General features: G+C 52.0%; 9 protein-coding genes across 10 annotated transcripts; 6 read left to right on the top strand and 3 right to left on the bottom strand.

The window, feature by feature from the left end:
- Nucleotides 1–29: 29 nt before the first annotated feature.
- TrAtP1_004232 (uncharacterized protein) lies at nt 30–7,149 on the top strand. Of its 2 annotated transcripts, XM_066112217.1 has the most exons (6): nt 30–342; nt 509–1,178; nt 1,261–1,744; nt 2,667–4,509; nt 4,588–4,987; nt 5,065–7,149. In XM_066112217.1, exons 1-6 carry the CDS (start codon nt 328–330, stop codon nt 6,366–6,368), a joined length of 4,716 nt encoding a protein of 1,571 aa, XP_065968300.1. In that variant the 5' UTR covers nt 30–327; the 3' UTR covers nt 6,369–7,149. The 2 variants fall into 2 exon arrangements, with proteins under 2 accessions (XP_065968300.1, XP_065968301.1); XM_066112218.1 differs by having other exon boundaries at nt 1,261–4,509.
- Nucleotides 7,150–7,931: 782 nt separating this feature from the next.
- On the top strand, nt 7,932–9,377 carry TrAtP1_004231 (uncharacterized protein; the record flags this gene model as incomplete). The annotated part of the gene is made up of 3 exons (XM_014083823.2): nt 7,932–8,051; nt 8,155–8,752; nt 8,809–9,377. 3 exons carry the CDS (start codon nt 7,932–7,934, stop codon nt 9,375–9,377), a joined length of 1,287 nt encoding a protein of 428 aa, XP_013939298.2.
- A 621-nt stretch (nt 9,378–9,998) lies between these two features.
- TrAtP1_004230 (uncharacterized protein) lies at nt 9,999–13,941 on the bottom strand (the record flags this gene model as incomplete). Its single annotated transcript, XM_014083822.2, has 4 exons — nt 9,999–11,348; nt 11,411–13,151; nt 13,215–13,520; nt 13,937–13,941. 4 exons carry the CDS (start codon nt 13,939–13,941, stop codon nt 9,999–10,001), a joined length of 3,402 nt encoding a protein of 1,133 aa, XP_013939297.2.
- A 1,048-nt stretch (nt 13,942–14,989) lies between these two features.
- TrAtP1_004229 (uncharacterized protein) lies at nt 14,990–17,400 on the top strand (the record flags this gene model as incomplete). The annotated part of the gene is made up of 2 exons (XM_066112216.1): nt 14,990–15,418; nt 15,502–17,400. The coding sequence occupies 2 exons, from the start codon at nt 14,990–14,992 to the stop codon at nt 17,398–17,400; spliced, it is 2,328 nt and encodes a 775-aa protein (XP_065968299.1).
- A 103-nt stretch (nt 17,401–17,503) lies between these two features.
- TrAtP1_004228 (uncharacterized protein) lies at nt 17,504–18,061 on the top strand (the record flags this gene model as incomplete). Its single annotated transcript, XM_066112215.1, has 1 exon — nt 17,504–18,061. One exon carries the CDS (start codon nt 17,504–17,506, stop codon nt 18,059–18,061), a length of 558 nt encoding a protein of 185 aa, XP_065968298.1.
- Nucleotides 18,062–18,554: 493 nt separating this feature from the next.
- Nucleotides 18,555–19,622, bottom strand: TrAtP1_004227 (60S ribosomal protein uL10; the record flags this gene model as incomplete). The annotated part of the gene is made up of 3 exons (XM_014083820.2): nt 18,555–18,561; nt 18,615–19,375; nt 19,449–19,622. 3 exons carry the CDS (start codon nt 19,620–19,622, stop codon nt 18,555–18,557), a joined length of 942 nt encoding a protein of 313 aa, XP_013939295.1.
- A 319-nt stretch (nt 19,623–19,941) lies between these two features.
- Nucleotides 19,942–22,006, top strand: TrAtP1_004226 (uncharacterized protein). The gene is made up of 3 exons (XM_014083819.2): nt 19,942–20,617; nt 20,684–21,382; nt 21,474–22,006. The coding sequence occupies exons 1-3, from the start codon at nt 20,064–20,066 to the stop codon at nt 21,895–21,897; spliced, it is 1,677 nt and encodes a 558-aa protein (XP_013939294.2). The 5' UTR covers nt 19,942–20,063; the 3' UTR covers nt 21,898–22,006.
- On the bottom strand, nt 22,007–24,771 carry TrAtP1_004224 (uncharacterized protein). The gene is made up of 4 exons (XM_066112213.1): nt 23,921–24,771; nt 23,773–23,842; nt 22,884–23,711; nt 22,007–22,813 (listed from the first exon to the last, which is right to left on the bottom strand). Exons 1-4 carry the CDS (start codon nt 23,954–23,956, stop codon nt 22,491–22,493), a joined length of 1,257 nt encoding a protein of 418 aa, XP_065968296.1. The 5' UTR covers nt 23,957–24,771; the 3' UTR covers nt 22,007–22,490.
- TrAtP1_004225 (uncharacterized protein) lies at nt 22,139–22,315 on the top strand (the record flags this gene model as incomplete). Its single annotated transcript, XM_066112214.1, has 1 exon — nt 22,139–22,315. The coding sequence occupies one exon, from the start codon at nt 22,139–22,141 to the stop codon at nt 22,313–22,315; it is 177 nt and encodes a 58-aa protein (XP_065968297.1).
- Nucleotides 24,772–25,003: the final 232 nt, after the last annotated feature.

The raw sequence follows: 25,003 nt of genomic DNA, 5'->3' as shown, positions 1-25,003 counted from the left end.
TCATGCCTATACTAACTCTCTTTTCCTCTCTCATTCAACCTTCGCTTCCCACGCCGTGGCCTTCGCGGCGAGAGACGACCTTTTTTGCTCTCGATCGCCTGTATTGCCGTGCCAACTCACCGTCCCGGATTCTCTACGGCCCTGCAGGAGCTGTAAATTGCGTTTCGGTCTCTTGCTCTCGTCTTTTACACCGAAGCCCTCCATCGCTCTCATCCTGTCCCAACTCTCTTCTTCACTCACACACGCTGCTCGAGGCATAAGACGGGCATGCCTTCACAAAGCTCCATTTGCTTCGTTCCACGGCCACACTGCTAATCTGTCGCCAATATGGTGCAACCGAGCGTGAGTTTTTCTAGTCTTTTGTTTTTTTATACTTTGCTCTCTTACAAGCCGCATTTGGCAACCACCACGATTTTTCTTTTCTTCTTGTCTATTTTGAATTCATTGGCGTACATGTTCGATATATTTTCATCCCGCCGCCCAACATTTTCTCTGACACGCACCACAGGATTCAAAATCTGCTGAGCCTGAAGCAAAGGCATCGCCCGAGGCAATGGCCAAGACGTCGTCCGCCTCAGGCGCGGCAGACAAGGACACTGTCATTGAGGCCATGCCCTACGGGACTCGCTCCCGCAACAGGACGGCCAACTCTCGTCCCAACTATGCCGAGGACAAGGACATTGAAATGGACATGTATGATTACTACCCTGACAAAAAAGACAGCGACGCCGCCAAGAAGCCCTCGCGGCAGACCAACGGCGTCAGCAACGGCGAGACGCCTCGCGGCAACGGCAGCTCTCGCAAAAATGCTGCTGCCGCGGCGGACGACTCCAAGGCCACCCCCAGCCAGAATGGCAGCCAGGATGCGAAATCCGGCGGAACGATTCACGCATCACAGGCGACGTCGGGAACTGGCACTTTGCAGCCTTCGCGGAAACGCAAGGCGGCAGCTAACCAAAACGGCGGCGCGGCAGCGGCAGCATCAACCGCAACATCGGCTGCAGCAACGCCGCCGGCGTCGACGACCGCGGCGTCAAAAAAGAACGCCTTGGCCGCGCAGGCCCAGCTCCAGGGCATGACATGGCCCGAATCCAACATGCTCACCTTTGAGACGTGCAAAGGCCTGCCGGACAATGGTCGAATGGTGGCCGACGATGGCACGGTGCTCGAGGCGAATGGTAGGTAGCACGGCCGGGATCCACCTCCACCCTATCTATTGCCAGAGGGCAATTTGCACCAGCTAACAGAGCGTCTTGGCAGATCACGTCTATCTCGTGTGCGAGCCGCCGGGAGAGCCCTACTACCTGGGCCGCATCATGGAGTTCATGCACACCAACAACGACGCCGCCCGGCCGGTGGACGCGGTGCGCATCAATTGGTTCTATCGCCCCAAGGACATTGGGCGCAAGGCCAGCGACACGCGAATGGTCTTTGCCAGCATGCACTCGGACATCAGCCCCCTGACGGCCCTGCGCGGCAAGTGCCAGATCAGGCACCGGCTGGAGATCAAGAGCATGAACGACTACCGTCGCACGCCGGACAGCTTCTGGTACGAGAAGCTGTACGACAGGTACATCCAGAAGAACTACGATCTGATTCCCACCCGCCTCATAGTCAACGTGCCCGAAAAGGTCAAGAAGGTGCTAGACGAGCGCTGGCAGTACGTGCTAGTCGAGCAGGGGCGTGGCAAGGAGCTGACTAGCGCCGTTAAGCTCTGCAAGAGATGCAGCGGCTATTGCGCAAGGTACGTACCGTCGACACGACCCTACAAGGCGCTCCATCCGGCCTAGGGCGTCTTCTCTCTATGTTCTCTTTTCGTCGCGTCCTTGTCCCTGTCCTGTCATGTCTGTCATGTCTGTCTCTGCTTCTGTCTCTGCCCTGCCCTGCCCTATCTGTCTTGTGTTTCCCGTTGCAGCTTGCGGCGCTGCAAGTACCGCGCCGTACCTGTTCCCCTGGCGCCTTTTACCCTCGCCTGTCACTGGTACCTGCGATGCCCGGCTCCATTCGGCCGAAGGTCCTTGTGCAGAGGACAAGGTTCCCGTGGTAGCTGGTACTTGGCCGCCAGCCCACCAGTACAATGCGTCTACCCCCCTCTTTCAGGGAGAGCCCTTTTTTTTTTTTTCTTCAGGTACCTTCACCAGGGATTGCCGGCTTGGGCGCCCCTCCAGTTGGGGAGCCCCAGTTACCACAACCGTCGACACACCCCCCTCCCATTCCTTCATTCTCCGCCTCGCCTTGCGTGTTCTCCCCTCCCACCGTGTGCTTCTGCCGTGCGTGCATGTGCATGCAATTTGCTGGCTGGCCCAGAGTCGGACCACCGCCAGAGCCTAAAACTTCTGCTACAGCCCGTGACAGCGATTCCGGGAGCCCGTTTAGGCACTGTCCGATGTCACTTTGAGCCGCTGAAGAAGCAGCATCGTGCAGCGCGTCACTACATCGGCTCCCAAAAAAAAAAGTCACACCAGGGGGGGTATAGGTTTGAGTTTTTTTTCATCAAGAAGCACTTGGAGAAAAAAAAAGAATGCAGATTTGGCAGCATTCATTTTAATTCCCTTGGTTCTTCTTTTTTTTCTTCCCCTTTTTTTCCTTTTTTTCTCTTACACCTTTCACAAGCCAAACCAACTTTGATAGCTTCTTTGTACTAACACCAAATTCCCCACCAACAGCAATGATTCCGTTGATTGCGCAGTGTGTCAGCACACATACCACATGAACTGCGTCAAGCCACCGTTGCTCAAAAAACCTTCACGTGGGTTTGCTTGGTCCTGCGCTGCATGCAGTCGTGCTCAGGAGCGCAAGTTGGAAGCTCGCCATACACCAAATACCATCGACACCGTGGATGCCGACGACGACGAGCTCCTGGACGAAGACGAAGAGGATGCTCAAGGCATCGAAACCGACAGGACAAGCCCCGCCGACGACGATGCGCCTCATCAGGGTACCTCGGAGCAGATTTACCAGGCTAGTCTCTGGCCATGGCGCTATCTCGGCATGCATTGCAAGCCGGAGGACGCCCTGGACTACGATGATCGCATTTACCCTCGTGCAGGCACCCGCATTGGACCCAGAAACCAAGCCACTGTTGGCGCGTGGCCCGGACAGCCTGTTCAATATGTCAAGCCGCTGGAGTTCAAAAAGGGCGGCAAAAAAGATCAGAAATTAATCAAGGAACAGCAGGAGGCCGAAAAGGCTCGCCGAGGACAGCGGCCGAAGTGGGTCCAAGATCAGCCACCGGGATACGTTGCTCGCGGCGAGGACTTGGACGAAAATGACCCCAATTGCACGGCCACATTATTATGGAAGCCGCCAACCTCAGATACCCCGTCTCTTGATAAGATCAATGATTATGTTGCCGAAGCCATGTCGACGGCCAAAACGCTGGACCTTCCTGTGCGCTCTACTAACCTTCGAGATGCCGCCATCGAGTCATTATTTCGCGAAGACTTTGATGAGTCCAAGGCCCTCACTGTGCTCTCAGAGAAGCCTAGGAGTGAATTCAAAGAGCCCAACTTGAGCCCGGCCGAGGTCAAGAAATTCGAAGAGGGCGTTTCAAAGTTCGGCTCTGAGCTGCATCTTGTCATGAAACATGTCAAATCGAAGCCGCCGGGCGAGATTGTCCGGCACTATTACGTTTGGAAGAAGACTGAAAAGGGACAGCAAGTTTGGGGCAGCTTCCCCGGTCGAAAAGGAAAGAAGCAAGCTAGACGCGAGGACATTGCGGCTTCAAAGCTTGCTGACGATGTGGCTAATGACGACGACGATTCTGCATTCGACGCAGAGAAGGCGGTTGAGAAGAAGCGAAGCTTTATCTGCCAATTTTGCAATAGGACGCAGGATCGTCAGTGGAGAAGAGCGCCGAACCCGCTTCCTGGGCTTGTCAATGACCAGGGCCTCAAGGGCACCGGGAAAGATAAAGCTGGGAACCAATACGTTGTCGCCTTGTGCCGGCGCTGCGCCGAACTATGGCGACGTTATGCTATTCGATATGAAGTTATTGAAGAAGTGGCCAAGAAGGTTGCGCAGGCTGGTGGTCGTGCATGGAAACGCAAGCAAGATGAAGAACTTCTCAAAGAGCTCCAGCTTGCACAAGAAATGGGATATATGACGCCCGAACGAGCTCCGACTCCTTCCAAAGCCACCGCCTCTCAACCCGGCGAGACTCAGGAGCCTCCTAGAAAGAAGCTCAAGACTGCAGCCGATAAAGAACTCGAAGCAACACCCTCAGATGCCGGTAGCACTCCAAGCGCAGCTCCGACTAAGAAGAAGGAGAAGGCAGAGAAGGCAGAGAAGGCAGCTGCCGAGCCGCCTGCCGCCCCAGAAATGCCAAAACCACGGACTCTGCCATGTGCCATCTGCGATCAGATGGAGCCGATGGGAGACCAGCACCTCTCATGTCGAGAGTGTCGCCTGACAGTGCACCGTAATTGCTACGGCATTATTGACAACAAGGTCCAAGGCAAATGGATATGTGACATGTGTGCGAATGATAAGAGCCCACAAGTGTCGATCGTAAGTCCAGCTCAAACCCAAATCTTTGATGTAATGTTTTACACTAGAAAGTTCTGTACTAACAACCTCTGTGTGTAGCAATACAAATGTGTCTTGTGCCCTGTTGAGCATACTGAACATGATTTCGTCGAGCTGCCGAAACTCACACATCACAAGAAAAAGATGTCTGAGAAGGACCGTGAGCGAGAAAAGATAGAAGTTCAACAAGCCCGCAAGGCTGCTGAATACTACCGCAAGAAGCAGGAAGAGATGAATCGCCCAGTCAACCCCCGCGAGCCGCTCAAGCGTACAGCCGATAACAATTGGGTGCATGTCACCTGCGCCGTATGGACACCCGAAGTCAAGTTTGGTAACGCCAAGGCAATGGAACCATCGGAGGGAGTCCCATCTATCTCGAGAGCAAAGTATGACGAGATCTGCCAAGCTTGCAACCAGAAAGGTGGGGCATGTGTGCCCTGCCATCAATGCCGTGCATCTTGTAAGCCTCTCCGTTCTCTTTTATTTCTCCATTTTTTGATTCTGTTGGGCGCTTTAGCAAGCTAACTTGATACGTAGATCACGTTGAATGCGCTCGACAAAAGGGGCATATTCTCGGATTCGACATTGCTCCGGTCAAGAGCTCCCGGCGAGATCAGTTTAACATTGTCACAATTAACGGCGAGAGTGGCATCATGTCGGCAGTACTTTGGTGTAAAGAGCATGCTCCCACCAAGACGATTGTTCATCGAATTCATGATGTTGTGAGCGACACAGGGCTGAATGCCCTCCAGCTCTACGTCCAGAATTTCAAGCAGGCAGACTTTACCTTGACTGGTACGGTTCGCAAGGCCAATCAGATGACAACAGCGGCGAAAGTATCCGGAGCACCAGCTCAGGCATGGAATCGCAGAGCATCTACTACGACAGCGCCTAATGGTACCTGGGCTCCGCCGCGCAACGGCGATGTGGCTGACCCAGGATCCCATCCCCAGCATCCGGGCGATAAAATCTGCATCACATGCGGCATAGACGTCGCCTTGAGATGGTGGCCGATTGATAACTTTCAAGAGCGGAGACTTACCAACGGCCATCACGGGGTCATTGGATCTGAAGCACAAAGGTTTGTTGAGCAGCGAAAGTTCCAATGCCAGAAATGTCACAAGCTACGAAAGACACCCCGTAGTCCGGGGCTGACTCTACGAACTGGACCTTCACCTCCGCCTTCCGATCTTGCACGTCCTCAACCGATGGAGGCTACTCTGATGGCTCCGGTGCCTCCTATGAGAGGCTCAACGCCGCCTCCTCCCCCTCCGCCGCCCAATGTGGTCGATTATCGTGACGGACGCCATATGAGCCACCCCCTTTCTTGGCCGCAACCACCGCCAGGTTCGCATGCAATGCCAGCTGTGTCTACTCCTCCACCGATGCCTACACCGCTTCACGCGCCAGCTCAAGTGGCAGGACACCGACCACCTCCGATGGCACACCCATATCCGCCGGCACAACCACCGCCGCCGCCAGGCAGAACGACGGCCTATCCTGAGTGGGCACCGCCGCATCGTCCTAGCAGCCAGCATAACTCACCTCCTCGTCACATCAACGGTGGCCCCCCCGCCTATGTTGCACGGCGGCCCGCCCCCGCCTCAACCACCACCAGTCTCGAACCTTTCAGCTCTGAGACCGCCTGTCATGGCTGGTCCGCCTCCAGCTGCACCGCTTCCTGGTGGTCATCCGCATGGACATGGCTATACCAACGGGCTCCCTCCTTCCCCACGACGCATGAGTGGACCAACTGCTCCCGCTCCGTACGTCCCTCCTTATCACAGCGGACATCCAGGCCACGGAGGACCTATCCACCCCCCGGCTCACCTTATGAATAACGGACCTCCGCCGCCGCCACCTCCGCCGCGGTCAGATGTATTCTCGCATGGTCTTCATCCTCAGAGATCATCATATCCGGCGCCCCCCCTCACATGCTAGCCCTCCGATTTTGAGAAACGGTTTACCGCCGGCGCCGCCACCCCAGCCTCATGAGTTGCCTCCGTCGTCGGGTCCTATGGCTCCACGGCTCCCAGAAAACAGGCCGACTACAGCGGCGAGTACAAACCCTTCTCTTCGCAACTTGCTCTCTTAAGTCTTTGGCCAGCTTTTATTCCGGAAGTCCACTCAAGCCCATTCGCTATGGAAGCTGAAGCTTTTCGGGCTGCGTATATATGCGAGTGTATTTGTCATTTGTCATTTGACATTTTTGTCTTGTTTTGTTTTGTTTTTATTTGGAGACGTTTGGTCCTCCGCATCGAATATCCTTTTCTTGTTGCTTTTCATTTCATTTCAAAACGATAAAATTCTTAATAAAGGTCGAAAGACGGCCTGAGAGATCTACGCTGCTTATATGGCGTACAATGGACCAGATTCCTCTTGTGAATCTAGAGAATTTTCTCTACCCTGTCTCAAAATTAGAGCTTATGGGAGAAGCAAAGGAAAAGAAGTTGAACCACACAATGGTGGCTTTTGAATGGGTTCATCCAGTTATAGATGGCAAATGCAGTTATGCATGTTTTGGGAGAAAAAGGTGCATTGTCGAATGTTATATAGTAAATCGCGTTATTGGAAATGACGGAACTAATGCAGTATTTGGTTTTCTGTATAATACAAAATTACAAAAATACAAAATTACAAAAATGACACAAATGGAAAAAACAGAGCTGTGATGCAATGTTAAAAGTCATGTTAGAGCCTCTGTTATGAGGCGGAGCTAATGAGGCGGAGTTGTAGTTGCGAGGATCAGCACTACGAGAATGTGCCTAGGTACTCTATAGTATTCTTTGAGTATCGAACGGATCCATTTCCATACAATTAAGCGACGACACCAGCGATTAGGCTACTTGCCAGTACCTTGTCGAGACTACCAGCAGCCCCAAAAATAGCCTACGTTAGCGCAGCACCCTGTCTGAGGTCAGAGGTTGGTTGGCCGGATATGCACAACAAAGTACCTTGTCCAAGTACCAGCGTCAAGCTGTCCCAAAACCGTCCCTCACCCAAACCACTTACTAAACAAAACAACGTCGCAATTCCTTGGATTCAGCACCACGACCGGGTCTTTTTCTGTCTCTCGGCCAGCTCAGACGCAATTGCATTGATTGTTTGACACCAGCGCTGCTCTTGTTCCTTCCATTGGAACGACTCAGCGCCATAGCGACGATTCGCAGACGAGCCGAAATCAATCTCGACCCGACAGGCCGCATCAAAACAAAGAAGCTGGGCGGGCTAGTAGAACAGCTGGGAGAGCTAAGGCCGGGAAAAGATTGAAGGATACATAACAGAAAAGAGGAAAGGGAAGCTCTGCAGGAGAAGGAAAACAGAGGTCTCACATCAAACGAGCTGCAGAGCTATTATTTTGCTGGTCTAAGACACACGGCGTTTGACGCAAAAACTCTCTCATCATGGCGCAGATATTGGCGGACTTGTTCTACTCGTTTGGCAATTGCCTGAATTGCTTCCCGGGATCTCCGACTCTCAAGATTAACAACCGGAGCTTCAAGATCCAGCGACTGCTAGGCGAGGTGCGTAATAAGAAAAAAACAAGAGACAATATTCCCCCTCTTGGTGTAGTTGCAGCAAAGCATGACGCAAGTTCCTCGCTGACGATAATCGACTCTCAAACAGGGCGGCTTCTCATACGTCTACCTCGTCGAAGACACCGCTTCCCACGAGCTCTTTGCCCTCAAAAAGATCCGATGCCCCTTTGGCGCAGAGTCGGTCCAGCAGGCCATGCGCGAGGTCGACGCCTACCGGCTCTTCGACCACGTCCCCACCATCATCTCGGCCTTTGACCACAGCGTCGCGACCGACCGCGGCGGCGGCAGCGGCGACGACGCCAGCAAGACCGTCTACGTCCTGCTGCCGTACTACCGCCGCGGCAACCTGCAGGACATGATCAACGCCAACCTCGTCAACCACGGCCACTTCCCCGAGCGCCACCTGATGCTGCTGTTCCTGGGCGTGTGCAAGGCGCTGCGGGCCATGCACGAGTACCAGCCCGCGCCCGCGGAGCGCATGCAGATGGGCCGCGAGGAGGACCATGACGAGAATGCCGACTCCTCACGACCGGGCGGCCGCAAGATGGGCACGAGGGGGAAGCGGACGGAGGAGCAGGAGCAGGGCGAGCAGGAGCGGCCGCTCATGGACTCGGGCCCAAATCGCATCGAGGGCGAGTCACGCGGCGGCAAGATCAAATCATATGCTCATCGTGATATCAAGCCAGGTAAGAGGCACAACTTGCCCCCGGGTCTAATCTTCCGTCTGACTAACAATCGCCAGGCAACATCATGATCGACGACTCCGGCTCAATCCCCATCCTCATGGACCTCGGCTCCGTCGCCGCCTCCCCCGTCCCCGTCACCTCCCAGTCCCTCGCCCTCCAGATCCAAGACACGGCCGCCGAGCACTCCACCATGCCCTACCGCGCCCCGGAGCTCTTCGACGTCCGCACCGGCACCGTCATCGACACAAAGACCGACATCTGGTCCCTCGGATGCACCCTCTACGCCTGCCTCGTCGGCAAGTCCCCCTTTGAGCTGCGCTCCGACGAGACGGGCGGCACGCTCAGCCTCTGCGTCCTCGGCGGCGACTGGCGCTTCCCCGACGAGAACCCCGGAGGCGCCCCCAAGCGCACAAACACCATTCAGGCGGCCAAGGCCAAGGCCACTGCGGCCGACGGCGCTGCTGGTGCTGCTGCCGGTGGTTCTGGAGACGTCTCCATCAGCGAGCCCATTCGCAACATTGTCCGGGCGTGTCTTAAAGTCGAACCTGCGGAGCGTCCTGATATCAATGAGCTCATCACCATGGTGGAGCACGTCGTCGAAGAGCTGCCCGATGACCTGTCATGAGAACTGCATGCTGCGTTGCCAATTCCGGATGCTCTCAGCTGAATTTTTTTTTAACAAAATTTTCATCATGACTTTGAATAATTGACTCCTTGATATTTAGATATGCTATTCGAGCCACGGTTTTTTTTTTTTCTTCCTTGTTCTATTTTTGGGTTGTAGGGCAATAGGATATGATGTGAGCCTGAGACAAAAAAAATCGTTTACATGTTTCTATACTTGCTATGCTAGCCAATGGGCGGAGCCGTCTCCTATTTATGATATCTTATCATTGTCGTGGACATATTTTTTATATATCTACTGCAAAAGGGCGTCGGCGTTACAACGGGATTGAATGACTTGATTGATTTAGAGAAGCAAAGCAAAATAAAAGACAAACAGAGAAAGATTACTCTCATAGGGAGGAATGCCCATATAGTAATGTTGCATCCTAGCATGACTTGTGATAATGGATAGGACAATAAAATTATCAGCATTGCTATTTCTCAATTTCTCCCACTTCTATTACCAACGAATAGCTCACTGTCCATTGCGTATAGTTCCAACCGCAACCAAACCACCTCACGTCACAAGCATTATCCGAATGCTAGAGGTAGGGCATATACAATCGGCGTCTTCACTTCCCTATAGCTGCAGCTTGTATGTCGCCACCTCGAAGGGCCGTAGGGTTATGTCAAACTTGCCATCTTCCAATGGAACCCCTTCGATTTCGTCCTCCAGAATATTGACTTTGGTAACGCGTTTCACATCAAACTCTGTTTGAATGCTTCCTCGGCTGCGTCCACCCAAAGACTCGTATAAACGAAGAATGATGCTCCGCCCGCTGTTGACACGAAGGCCTTCGCGACGGCTGATATCCTCGTCATCATGGCCCCGCTTGATAGTATCCAATATGATAGAGGCGGATGCATCTGCGTTGATAAGCTTGATAGGAACACTGGTCAAGCTTTCAATGGTGGCCTTAGGTGCGGACAGCACCTTGAGTGGGGTATTGAAGGCATACGCCGCTCTAACAGTAGTCGAAGAGAGGCCTCCCTTGTGAGGAAGGATAGCCCATCGGATCGAGTGGCGGCCCATATCCGCATGCTCGTCGGGAGCCTTTGGCGATCGAAGCAGCGATAAGCGCATCATCTTACCAGCAGTAGCGAAACCATACTTGCTGTCGTTGATGATAGAAACACCATAGTTATGCTCCGACAGATCGGCAAATCTGTGGCAGCACACTTCAAACTTGGCCATGTCCCAGCTCGTGTTGTAGTGAGTTGGTCTCTTGGTGATGCTGTATGCGGACTCGTAGGAGGCCTCTGTGTTAACAATGTCGACAGGGAACTCGACCTTGAGGAATTTGGAGTTTTCGTGCCAGTCCACCTCCGCTTTACACTCGACCCAAGATGTTTGGCCTTTAAGGGCTGCCGACAATGTAATGTAAGATGTGATGGAACTATTCTTGCTAATCTTGATTTCAGTAGCCAGAGTGACGCGGTGAGGCTTAACTTCGTAAAGACTGGTTTGACCGTAGCTGAGCTCCCGCCGAGTTTCGAGGTGATAGACCTCGACGTCCCAAGCCTCCCAGAAGAGTGGGATATCATCAAAAATGACAAACTTGTTGGCTTTACCGCCTTTCTCAATGGTTTCGCGGTCGTTGACCCTGTCGTACAGTGAAGTGATGCAGCCGTCTTCGACGACAAGGCGGAGATCGTCATTTTCTAATACGAACTGGCTGCCCATTTTCTGCACGGAAACAGCTGGCTTGTCTTCCTGGACCTTGAAAGTGCGAAGTGCAAGCAGCGGGCCGTCTCCACAAGCGATGCCAACCTGGGTATCGGAAACCTCAACAAGTTCTTTGCGGTGCCAGGGCAATGTGTTGAGGACGGTGGACTCGTTAAGAGCATCAGGTTGCGAATCGCTGGCACCCAAAGCCTTGTAAATTTCTGCGAGCAGCTTATGTCCCGTCTCAAACGTCTCCTTGTATATCTAGGAGAGCTAGTCAGCATACAAATGATTTATCCGCCAGGAGACAAGCAATATCTTCTTACCTTGTTGGAGTCGTCATAACACATCTCGATAGAGCTGCCAGGAAGGCAGTCGTGGAATTGGCAAAGAAGGATACCCTCCCACATGTTGTCAATCTGTTCAGTAGGATACTTATATGACTTGTTCTTGAGGGAGGCAAGTGTTGCAAGCTGCTCGAGATCTCGCATTAAAACCTCGGCCTTGCGGTTGTAATACTTGTTGTTTGCCTGGGTGGTATAAGTGCCTCGGTGTAGCTCAAAGTACAGCTCACCATACCACGTGGGAAGCTCGTTGGCCTTTGGAGCGAGGCGGTCAAAGAAGTCATCGACACTGTGGCCGAGCTTGAGTTTTGGAATACCTCCAATAGTGTTGCTGATTCCTGAAATTCGTCGAAGCTTCTCCAGATGCTGCCAGGTAGGGCCACCACCGCCATCACCCTTGCCGTACACCAGCAAAGAGGTGTTGTCCACACGCAGGGTTTTGTGGTTGGAGATGCTGCGTTTCAAATCCCCAAAATCGGCCTCAGCTGTGTATGTCTCGGATGGAGGCATGTGGCAGATGACTTGGCTTCCATCAGGACTCACCCACATGAATGTAGTGTGAGGGAAGTTGTTGATATTGTTCCAGCTCAGCTTCTGAGTCATGAAACGGTCCATGCCTGCCAGGCGACAGAGCTGGGGCAGCTGACTCGAGTATCCAAATGTATCAGGAAGCCAGAAAGTGCGGCAACGGGATCCAAATTCTGCCTCAAAAAAGCGTTGGCCATAGAAGAATTGACGCACAAGCGATTCGCCGCTCGGCATGTTTGTGTCATGCTCAACCCAGCTGCCACCAATGGGGTGGAATTGGCCTTCGCTAACCTTTCGCCTTACACGATCGAAAGCCTTGGGATAGAATTGTTTTAGCCATTTGAACTGCTGAGCCTGAGAGCAAGCAAAGTGAGCCTCTGGATAGCGATCCATCAGATCGCACTGGCTCGACCATGACCGAGCTACTTTTCGTCTTGTCTCTGCAAAGGGCCACAGCCAGCAAGAGTCGATATGGCAGTGGCCAATGCCAAAAACAACAGGCTCTGGGCCAACTTCATAAACCCGATGAGAGTCGACATCGGGACCAATGATTTGCTGTGCCAGTTTTCGACACTCGAGGATTGATTCCTGATTATTCACCTCGAAGGTATCGATAATCTTCATCGCAACAGCGAGTGCTCGGCCCTGCTCGGCTGAATTCTCGGGGAGTTCTCGAGCGGCGTCGCCAAGCTCCCACATGTCGAATTGAAGGCCGCGGGCAGGGACATTGACAGCTACAATATCGGCTTTTCCGAGGGCAAAATATTTGTTTGGGTCTGGTGGCATAATGCTGGCTTTGCCGCCCGGCGCATTTCCAAACATGCCATTACAGGCCATTTCGATGTAAATGGTGTGCGGTTTGCCATCGCGGAACGAACGAGGAATGACCCATTCGATTCTCTCGCCTCCACCAGTCAATCCTTGAAGCGGCATGCCATCCTCGGTCCACACGAGGCCTTCATTGTTGCCGTCCCACTGGAGCTCGAGGAGCTCTTCATTAGCGATCGCTTCGGGAACAGTCAAGATGACTCTGAACCAATGAGTAGTCCATGATGGCCCAAAGGCAGCGCCGGTATGTGTCTCTTTGAACTGCTGGGAAACTGCATGCTCAAAGGTCGGTCGCTCTTGTCCGGGAGCGCTCCAGACGGAGATCTGAACGTGCGGTTTGCCTGAGTACCTGGCATTGTAGAGATTCCTACGCGGCAGGCGTTAATTGGTTGGGATGAGGGTGAGATGGATGGGATACAGGAAGACGTACGCTAGCAGATTCACCTTATCGTACTGTCCTGATTTATAGAACGGTTCGATACGGCTTTTGAGAATGCTAGTCTTGGGAACGCCAACGGGCCGTTGCGCAAAGACTGGGTAGGAGACGCTGCTCCTCACTTCGCCGCCGCCGCCCATTGTATGAGCGTCGAGAGCGTGTCCTGGAGCGGGCGGTGCTGATCGATTGGACAGTCGCCGAAGCTTGCCCGGGAGAGGCTGGAGATTGTCTGGAGAGGGCGAGTGCTGAGGGCAGTCGGAAGCGACGGGGAGAGGATTGGCGATCAAGCTGTCGTTGTAACTGCCAATTGCGGTCAGCGAATCGAAACAAGCGACGGGCCAATTGTCCACGCAGTGATGTGAATGGGAGAAGTCGCAAGGGAGCCGAGATCCGTTGGCGCATGAGACTCGGTATTATATAATAATATAGCGCCGAGTTACCAGCACCTGCACCTGCATAGCTTGCGCAGCTTCGGGGAAGCTCTGAGCCGTCACTGCTGTGGGGAGGTGGGGAAGACACCGCTCCAGGGACAAAGATTCCCAGTTTCTTAGGCAGTGTAGCAGGCATGGGGGGGCGCTAAAGGAGTGAAAATCGGCGCTGTGTTGGAGGTAGCGTGCGGGGAGTCTGGATCCGATCCCAGCCATTGTCTCAGGGGTGACGAGTTGGAATGGGCTGATGCTCCTCACTCTGGACCTCTAGAATGGCAGAGTACGCACCTCATATTTGCAATCTTGGTTCTTTCCTGAGGAATAAGAAGAAGTAGGTTAAGATGATGAGAGAGAAAAGGAATAATAGATAGTCAATAGAACAAGAGATGGACGCAATATCCAAAACCGATTGCAGTAGGGTCGAGATTCAGTTAGGCAGGGGTCCAAGCAGGCGATAAGGGCTGGGATTCGATGTTTCGGGTTCAAATCGTATCAATTGAGTACGAATAGGTATTCTAACATACCCCGTGAAGCCCGATTGTCAGGCCAGTGTGAGGAGAGGGGCACCGTGAAACCAAAGACGGCCAACAGCAGCTCTCGAGTGGGCGCTTCACGTAATGCCGGCGCGTATAGTTGTGGCACCAGAAGGGTAAAGGGTAAAGGCTGCTGTTGGTATCGTGGAATCGACAGGAAGAGATATGAAGAGAATGAAAAGAGTGGGAGAGAAGAGAAAGAAGGGGACAGAGAAAGCTTGGGACAAATAGAGCCCGAGTACTTGCTACCTCCGCACTCTTGGAAAGAGACGGCCTTTTGCTGCTGCCCAACCAGCTCTGTGCGGGCAGCTTATGCCGATGTCAATTGTAAGGGTACCTACATAGACCTACCAGTATTTATGAGGTCACGGCCTGTGTCCAGCTTTGTTTTTATTTTCCTTTTATTATCCGCACCGTGAATTTGTGCATGTCATCTGCCGGGAACTAAGAGCGCAGCTATAATCTTTCCTTTCTCTCTTAACCTGCCTACCTGAATACCCGTCTCCGCCAAATATCCATGGACATCTAGAGACGCATCCAAGCCATTGTAACCGCCCCTCAGTAGCTGCCAGCCGCCGCCAGTGCTCCATTTCCCGCCGTAGCGCTTCCAACGGCGCTTCAGGCACCGGTAGCCCGCCAACATGCATGGTGGGGCCGCAAATCACCGTCCTCACAAGGCTCCAATAAAATGATTGTGCCAGGAAGAAATTGTTCTTGTTCACGAGCTTTCGTCTCGATGCCCTTGCAAATTCCAAGTGGCCTTGCTTCAGAAGGAGGACAGGTGATTGATCCTGTCGAATGATCTGGAATGTTTCGCCAACGCACCGCTCATGGCCTGCGATATCAGCCTCTCTGCACTCGCCGCTTGGCTCTAAGCCCTGCGTCTCTGCGATGCAGCAGCTCTCCCGCGGCTGTATTTGTCGCAAATCTCACCACAACTGCTCGTTTTGAAGCTGCCGTGAAGCGATCGAAAACGAAAACTACAGTCAAGCTCTCTGACTTGCCCCAAGGAAAGGTCCCGGCGAAGCCTCTCCCCGTCGAAGAAGAGCAAAATGAGCCAACTTGGCCACCCGTTGTGGCCCAGGCGCGCCGGAATATGGACAAATTTGAAAAGTGCATCCTCCTCACAAGAGTGGGCGGCTTCTATGAGGCCTATTTTGAGCACGCTGAAGAATATGCACCGCTATTGAATCTAAAGCTTGTTTCCAAGAAATTCAACGCTGGGCTTGTGCCTATGGTAACCCGCCCCTATCCTTCTTCTGTCATATATATATTTACATACCTCTTCCAATTTACATCGTTGCTAACCGCGATATATAGGCAGGTTTTCCTGTATTCCAGCTGGACCGATATCTCAAGATTTTGGTGCAAGATTTGAACCGCCATGTCGCCCTGGCTGAAGAGTTCCCTAACGATGCCTCAGATAAAGTCAAGTCAGGCGGCCTCATGCATGATCGTCGAGTGACTCGCATCATCACTCCAGGAACTCTTATTGATGAGAACTTCATCGACCCTTATGCCAATAACTACATCATGGCAATTCACATTTCTCAAGATGCCCCTTCTGACCATCCGCAGCTGGACTCTCTTTCAGCCAACGAACCCTTACATGTTCCAAGCGTGAATGATTCGCCCATCGGCCTAGCTTGGCTTGATCTCTCCACTGGGCAATTCTTCACTCAGTCTACAACTCTATCATCTCTGTCATCCATCTTATCTCGCATAGCTCCGCGAGAAGTTGTCCTTGAGCAAACATTTGAGCTGAAAAAGGATCATGACATTTTCTCCATATTGACGGATGACCGACATCTCGTCACATTTTCGCCGCACGAGAGCCTAACAAACCTCGACGACTGGACGCCTCTTCTAGAATCACAGATATCTGAAGCCTCAAGGAAAGAATTCACAGATAATGAGGTTGTTGCGGGGGGACTGGTGCTGAATTATGTCAAGAACCGACTCCAAGGGACGAGCATGAAGCTGCAGCCGCCTCTCCGCTTCGAAAACACGCAGACCATGGCCATTGATAAAAACACCTTGAGAGCGCTAGAGATAAAGCAGACCATTCGCGATGGCTTCTTCCGCGGCAGTCTTCTTCACGCAATACGCCGCACAGTTACCAAGAGCGGCGCCAGGCTGCTCAACGAATGGCTTGGCTCTCCATCTACATCTCTAGAAATCATTGAAGCTCGGCAAGATATTGTCTCTCGCTTCATTGATTCAACGGATCTCAGCGATTCCATGGTCATTCTGCTGCGACGGAGCCATGATTGCCAGAGGCTTGTTCAGAGATTTGCTCTGGGGAGAGGTGATCCAGATGATTTACTTGGTATAGCTAACACGATATACGCAGCCGAAGAAATCGTGCGTCTACTCAAAGAGGCACCAGCAGGGCAGCACAGTCCATCTTCGCCAGCATCAGATTGCCTCGCATCCTTGGCATCTCGAATTGTCCTCGGAGAGCCCCTTGAGCTCGCGGATAGAATTAAAGAGTCTATAGATGAGGAAGGCATAGCTCAGCAGCAGGCCGTTGAAGCATCTGAAGCCGAGCAAATGATGGCTCTAGCCCAAGATGTCGTTTCCTCTGAAGGCTCTAATGAAGATGCAAGCCTCGTGACCAAAGCAAAGAGGAAGAAGACAAGCAGCCTGAAGGAGCTATACGGCGAAGATAACGAGCCTTGGGTAATGAAACCAGCTGCAAGCAAGGAACTCCAGAATCTTCACAATGATCTCACGTCCCTTGTAAAGGAGAAAGGTGCTCTTGTTGAGGAACTTCGAGTGCGTTTGGAAGCACCAAGTCTGACCCTCAAATGGACATCAAGCTCGGGGCATATAGCCCACCTCAAGACACGAGAGACCAAGAGATTGAACGGGGTAAAGATGGTCTCTTCGAACCGCAGTACAAGCTCATTCCATCTTCCTGAGTGGATTGCCCTTGGCCAGCAGATTGATCAAGCAAAGTTTCGAATTCGCCGCGAGGAACAGCGAGTGTTCCAGGCTCTTCGCGAGCACGTTATTAAGAACCTGGTCAAGCTGCGACGCATCTCATCTGTGCTGGACGAGATTGACATTGCGACATCATTTGCAAAGCTCGCCATCGAGCAGAATCTCATCCGCCCCAAGTTGAACGATTCGAAAAGTCATGTTATCAAAGGTGGTCGCCATCCTACGGTGGAGGGGGGGTTTGCTGGAGCAGGGGCGTCGCTTTGTTCGCAATGACTGTGTACTTGGGCTGCCGCCAGATGGCTCTCTCTGGCTCATTACTGGACCGAACATGGCAGGTAAGAGCACATTCCTTCGACAAAATGCCTTGATCACCATAATGGCTCAGATTGGGTGCTATGTGCCCGCTACCTACGCTGAAATGGGCATTGTAGATGCCATTTTCAGTCGTGTGGGATCGGCCGACAGCCTATACCATGATCAGAGCACTTTCATGGTGGAGATGCTCGAGACAGCCCATATACTACGGCAGGCTACTCCAAAGTCGTTTGTCATCATGGATGAGATAGGTCGAGGCACTACACCAGAGGACGGCACGGCAATATCGTATGCTTGCCTGCACCATCTGGTGACAGTAAACCAGTGCCGAACCCTCTTTGCAACACACTTTCACGACGTGGCCGACATGGCGGCCGCTGAGGGATTCTGCAATCCACAGACTGGACCCGTTCAGGCGTATTGTACTGATGTACAGGAGGATGACAAGGGAGGCTTCGTCTACATTCACAAATTACGGCGAGGTATTAATCGCCAGAGCCATGCTCTCAAGGTGGCACGATTGGCAAGATTACCACAACATGCAATTGATATTGCCAAACGGGTATTGGATGATACCACTACAGAGACGATAAACAACGGCCAGTCACTTGCTGGATAGGCGGTGGATAAATCACACATGGATGAAATAGCTCTGCACGCATATCCTATGTAACTTTCGTATGTTAGCCATTGAGATCTTTACAGAAAAGTAGCAATAAAATGGTAAAACAAGATAGTGTAAAGTCATAAGGTGTTGTTGAATATTTGGTTTCATCAGGAGATTCAGGGTTAAAAAGCTCATGAATAGATTTATAATCATTCGAAAGAAATGTTATGGAAAGCAAAAAGGAAGAAATGACTAACCTTTTAGCAAGTGAATAATCTCTGATTTGTTTTCAATCATGACATTTCAATATTCACAAGTTGATTCTTTCTCAAGGGTTGAACAGTTGACTCGCAGCTTTCATTGAATTTCATTCGTGTCTCATGTAATCATTGCGTTGATCCTATTTTGGCCAACCAATGACCTATGTACCCATAGGTTTAGATCCATATACCGTGAAACAAGCCGAATAAGCCCTGAAAACCGATCCAGTACCGTTATTGGTTTTTTAGTCGCTATTGAGCACGTTAGTGTTGGTTTCAAAGCAGATTTCAAGGGTATGACATACAAGAGACCGCCGAAGCCCTCCTCGTCCTCTTCCTCTTCCTCCTCCTTCTTCTCCTCAGCGGGGGCAGCCTCGGTAGCGGCAGCGGCGCCAGAGCTGGCAGCAGGAGCAGCGGCAGCGTAAGCGTCGGGGTTGGCAATGCGGTCCTTGAGCTGCTCAATCTCGGGCCAGCTGATCTCGGTCTCAATGGCAACAGCCAGGACCTTCTTGTAGGAGTTGACAAGAGAGTGCATGACGGAAGGCAGGGTGGGGAAGTTGAGAGCCAGAGAGATGGTGGCAACGGTGGTGATGGCCTGGGCCAGGGTAGCGAGGAGCTGCTCCTCACCAATGTCGAGGATGGTGGGGGGGAAGACCTGGCCCTGGTCGTAGACCTGAGCAATTCCCAGACCGTAGGTGAAGGGAGAGATGTTCAACAAGTTGAGCAGCGAAGCCTCAGAGGGGCCGACCTTGTTGCCAGCCTCAATGAGCTTGAGATCGGTGGTAATTTCAATGGTACCACGAGCGATCTTGGTGGGGACACCGAGAGCCTGGAAGAAAGAGGTCTTGCCAGGCTCCATACCGGTGTTTCCAGCAGGAACCCACACATCGACGGGAGCGACAGCACCAGCACGGGCAGGGGCGGCGACACGGTTGGCCAGGATCTGGTCACGAATCTCCTTAAGGTCGCCGTTGGTGAAAACGAAGCCGACGTTGCCCTTGACGAAAGGCAGGATACGCTCGTACTCGGGAGTATCAATGAGGAAAGTTCGCAGAGCTCGGCGAACCTATAATTCCAACTTGTTAGGTTTCCGATTGCTGAGACAAAAAATATATATATATATGCGCAAGAGCTCTTACCATGGTGTTCTTGCCCATCAGGACAACACCCTTGCCACGGAGGGCGTGTCGGATCTCGTGCATCTGCTGGGACGAGACATTGTCAATCTCAACAATGAAGATTGACTTGTAGTCCTGCAGCAAGCCCTTGAGCTTGTCGAAGTAGCCGGCCTTGTTCGCTGTTTTGCCCCCCATATCTTCTTTTTTCCTGAAGGCAGGTTATTTAAGGGCAAAAGGGTATCCTTTGGTATTGATTATTTGGTGACTTGAAGTCTTATCGCGGAAAAGAGAGGAAAAAAAGAGAGGAGCCGAAATTTCGCGGATTTTGCACCTAGCGAGAAAGTGTGTGTCGAACGGCTAGGGCATGGCTTAATTAGGTAAGCGGTAAGAGCAGCTTGCTGGTTTGAGATCAAGGTGGGGACAGAAGGTACGTACCGTTTGGTCGAAGGTTGAAGGTACAAGCAGAATGTATCTTTTTTTTTTCTAGGTCCGAGTCGGTATCAGAAAAAAAGTAAAAAGTTCCAGGTTGATAAGCTGGGAGAACTGCATGACTTGCTTAAGCTCCAATTAGCCTTCATTCTTCTTAAACACCCCAATCTTCAGGGAGAGACGAAATCCCAAGTATTTCATGAAAAAATGAAGATTCCTTATAACAAAGTCCATGTTCGAGGGCAGATCCTCTTTGCCGCTCGCGGAGGCGCAATCCACACCTTCAATCTCACAGACGGCTCTCACATCTCATCATGGAAACACCCTGACGTCGACAAGGTTGCCGACTCATTAAAGGCCATCAACGAGGCCAAAGCTGAAGCCGCTCTAGCAGTAGAGGCAGATACCCCAGCGACTGAAAGCGAAGGCCCGCCAGCAAAACGGCAGAAGCTGGGTGGTGAAGATGAGAGCGCTCCAGTGGCCGCTGAAGCTGAGGCATCCACATCCACACCTGCAACAGCCCAGGACGATAAGCCGCAATCTGGCCACATCGACGGCAGAGGGAAGAAGGGCAAGGGAAAAGCTGGAAAGGACGTTGAAAATGGCAAAACTCGTTTCGCTCGTGTGCCTAACCGGCCCGTGGTTACGCATCTGACGAGTACACCTGATGGAAGCCATCTCCTGGCCGTGACTGGACATGACAAGGTCGTCTGGGTCTTCAAGCACGATGGAAACGGCCAAATTGAGGAGCTCAGCCGAAGGTATGAGCGTCTATCATTGCGAATTCACTTTGAGAAAGCAGCATGTGCTAAGAAATGTATACATAGAACTATGCCTAAGCGACCAAGCGCAATCGCCATTGGACCTTTTGGACAAATCATTTGCGCCGACAAGTTTGGAGATGTCTACGCTCTGCCTGTAGTCATCCCAGATGAAGGCGTAAAGACTCCCGCGTCAATGTCAGCACTACCAATGCCAACCAAGAAGGCCTTCAAGCCCACTGCAAACCCGCTCACTGTTCACTCCAAGGGCAATCGACTCGCCCTCCTCAATCAGATCAAGCAAGCCGAGCTTTTCAACGCTTCCAAAGATGCTACCAACGCCAATATCCCAGAGTTCGAACTCCACCTATTACTAGGACATGTCTCTATGCTGACGGCCCTGGTGATTGGAGAGAAGGAGGGTCGCACTTATATCATCACCGCTGATAGAGATGAGCACATCCGAGTATCTCGTTACATCCCTCACGCACACATTATCGAAAACTTCTGCTTTGGGCACAAGGAGTTCATCAGTGACATGGTCATCCCCCCCAACAACCAGGACATCCTCGTCTCTGGCGGCGGTGATGAATACATTTTCGTTTGGGACTGGCTCGCCGGAAAGCAGCTCTTCAAGACAAGCGTCCTATCGCTTGCCCAAGAAATCGCCCCCGAGACCACAGCTATCGCCGTGTCAAGCATGCATACTCTAATCTATCCTTCTGAAGAAGGCCCGCTCACATACATACTGGCCATTTGCGAAGAGTAAGTCTATCACTGAAAAGAGCTCCAATCTATATATACCAGGGAGTTGTACTAGCACAAAATATAAAATATCGCTAACAAAACTCCACAGCATCAAAGCCATCTTCTCTTGGAAGCTCCTCGAAAACAACGAGCTCCACTGCCCCGGCATCATCCAACTCCCCGGCAAGCCCCTCTCCCTCACCATCTCCCCCAGCAGCGACGACAACGCCGCCCCCACAATCATTGCCGCAATCGACCCCGACGTGGAGACCAAGGCGCAGAGCCTCCATGCGTTCCGCCTAACCATCAACCACGGCAGACCAGCCGTGGACGTTGAGACCTCCTTCAAGGACAAGACAGTCGATGCAAACGAATCTGATATCAGCGAAGAGGAGGTTCGAAGCCTGCTGTACACTGTTGAGAGCTTACGGAAAGTGGTTACAAGCGCAGAGTTTGAAGAAGCTGGTTCGGAAGCGCCACAGGCAAACACTGATAGCGATATGGCGGCAGATACTGCTGATACCGAAGAGTGATCCCGTTGGATATAGTAGTTTTTACGTGTAGTACATGTTCTTTGATTCTATACAAGGGTCACTTGTTGCCAGGATTGATACCAAAAAGAGGAATTGCTTGAAATCATCATATTCATAGTCTAAGTCTGCAACAACCTAAGATAAAAAAAACTCATCAAAATCGTCTATGTCCCTCTAAACGCCCTCCAGCCTAGTCATGCAAGTCCAAAAAGCACCCAAGTCCATAATAATGGTCGGCAAAATGGACATGCCCGTGATCATCCCTCTGCGCATTTGTTTCGCCGTCATCTTCCCAGATGCAGCGGAAAGTAACAGCTATTTCCCTCCTCCAGATGGTATCAATGAGACTTCGAAAAGAGAACTCCTCAAATGCAGCGGCAGAGAATGGAACGAAGCAGCGCCCAATTCCACAAATTAATTCAAACAACACCGCTCCATCCGCCTCACTCGCTTGCTGCCTCCAGAAAAAGGACGTCGTAGTGATCCAATAGCTCCAAGGCACCATCCCGCGTCCACTATTCGGTCGCTGCTTTTATTTTGAGCCCCCAAGCTACATATACTTAGATATATAGGCTTGCTTTTTTTTTTCCAGTTTACTGCGAAGCGCACTGCACGCGCTCGCCACCAGGGTGGCCATCTTCGTCCTCATCGTCACCCATGCCGTTGGGGTCTCCAAAAACCTTGCTCTGAGCTCCACTATCCAAGTCTTCCAGATCGGCAGGCTCTGTCATGGACTCAGCAGGGGGGTTGCCCTCTGTTGAAGGAGGTGGGAGGAGCTTTCGAAGGGATTCAAATGCAGAGGCGTCGTCGGTCCAGTTCTTTTCGGGGAACTTGACATCGAAGCGGATGTACATGTTACCGTAATCGTGGTGTCTGTATGAGGGCATACCTTGGCCGCGAACCATCTTCACAGAGTCTAGTGAAAGTTTGTTAATTTTTACTCTTGTCTTGACATCAGGTTAAAAGGGGAAAAGGTGAATAATTACCTGGTGCGATAGCCTCTCCAGGAAGGATTTCAATGCTGAGCCATCGCTCATCCAGATGCTCAACATAGATGGTACCTCCTGCCAGGGCAGTAACCAGCTCAATTTCACATCGGTAAAGGAGGTCGTCATCCTTTCGGGTGAAGCGTGCGTGCGGCTTCTGCTCAATCTCGAAAACAACATCACCAGCCTGAACACCAGGGGCCTGGTCACCTTCGCCTCGGAACTCGACCTTGGTGCCGCTCTTGACACCCCTGTCGACGTGGACGTGGAGAACCTTTCGGTCGACGGTGGTCTTCTTGCCGTTGCACTGCTTGCAGCGATCCTTATCCTTGATAATCTCGCCTTCACCATTGCAGTCGGGGCAGACAGTCTGGAAGCGCTGGATCATGGGGCCCATCTGGCGCATCATAGTCTTCATACCAGCACCATTGCAGCCCGCGCACTTGCGAACGGCACCATCCTTTCCTCCAAGGCCGTCGCACTTGGGGCAGATGATGGATCGTTGCAGCGCAAGCTTGGAGATCTTGCCACGGTAGATATCCTCGAGGGAAACCTTGTGGGTGTGGTGGATGGTGCGAGCCTTGGGAGGCCCGCGGTTCCCCTGCATGCCACCAAACATGCCACCCATTCCACCAAAGCCGCCACCGCCAAAGAACTGAGCAAAGAGATCTTCAGCAGCCATGCCGCCAGCACCACCCGCACCGCCCTCGAGACCGGCTTCACCATATTGATCGTAGATCTGACGCTTCTGGGGGTCGGAAAGGATCTCGTAGGCGCTGGAGATTTCCTTGAATTTCTCTTCGGCAGCGGGGTTGTGGGCGTTCTTGTCTATGCCGTGGATATTAGAACGAGGGTCTCTCTAATGGACAGTTGGTAAAGTAAAACGTACCAGGATGGTGCTTCAGGGCACCAATCTTGTAAGCCTTCTTCAACTCCTGCTCAGTGGCTGTGGGAGCGACCTGATAGGAGACATGTTAGTTCATCTCTTCGTACAAGATCGAAGCAGCCGTGGAGCTGCATGTAGGGCAAATACATACACCAAGTGTCTCGTAAAGCTTCGTTTCCTTTACCATTTTGTCTGGGATTATTAAATTTCAAGAAATAGTGTTGTATGCGCCAAAAAAAATTCAAGAAAAGCGACGACAAGCGGCCGACTTGTTTACTGCTGATTTAGAGGCTCTGTTAGACAGCAATTAGTCGAAGCCAGAGAAAGAAAGAGTCCGTGGCAACCGGATCGTAGAAACTTGTGGGCAATAAAGAAAACAAAGAAAGGAAATATCCGCAATTCAAGCAACTTCCAGAGACGGCCCGTGACAAGTCCTTGTTGATGTTGTCGGCAGGATGCAATGGAAGAAGATGGAAAAGGCGCCGAGGGGCAAAGTGCTCGTAATAATGACCTGTGATTCTACCGTACCTGAGTAATAGCCCAGCAGGAAAAAAAAAGATAGCGTGCCTAGAAAAGCCACAGAGAAGGACCAGTGGGGCGAAGAAGAAATTTGCGGGCTGCGACGCAAAAGCTGTTAAATAGTGGCCGGATAGTTTGACGACGAGCAGGAAATCTGAAAGAATTCCGAGTTGCAGTCGATTGCTCTTTGAAGAAGGGAAGAGAAGAAAAAAAACGGCTTGGTCAAAGGGAAAGCGGCCTCTGGGGTTAAGACTTGGTTGAAAGGGCAGATGCTCAAGCGCCGCCTTGGAGGATTTAAAGGGCGGCTGCAGGGGTCCCCCAAGGCTGCGTGCGCCTCATGGAATTGTATCGAAGAAAGTCGATGGTGTGGCGGTGCCCGATAATGCAAAGCGCGCAACCTATTCGTCTCTCCCAAGCGGCAAAGCGACCGGTAGCGGGTACCGCCGAGTATCCGATTGTCACTGTACAGCGCATCGAAGGGGCCTCGGCGCCTTGCCGTCGCAATACAGACTTTGGAGATGCTTTGCTATTTTTATTCAGCGCGAGTCGAGATCAACTACGGTTGCGGCATGCACAGCGAATATCCTACCAGGAACCAAAGCAAATCCGGCCAGGCACTTGACAGCACTAGCAACAACTGTTGGTGAGCACATGGCAATCCTTCAATCTGTTGGAACCCAATAGAAAAAAACATGAGGCTGCATCGCGCCCTCGC

Source organism: Trichoderma atroviride, chromosome 2 (genome assembly GCF_020647795.1).
Source record: "Trichoderma atroviride chromosome 2, complete sequence".
In the NCBI taxonomy this organism is placed as follows: Eukaryota; Fungi; Ascomycota; class Sordariomycetes; order Hypocreales; family Hypocreaceae; genus Trichoderma; species Trichoderma atroviride.
This window is presented reverse-complemented; position numbering and strand designations above follow the sequence as displayed.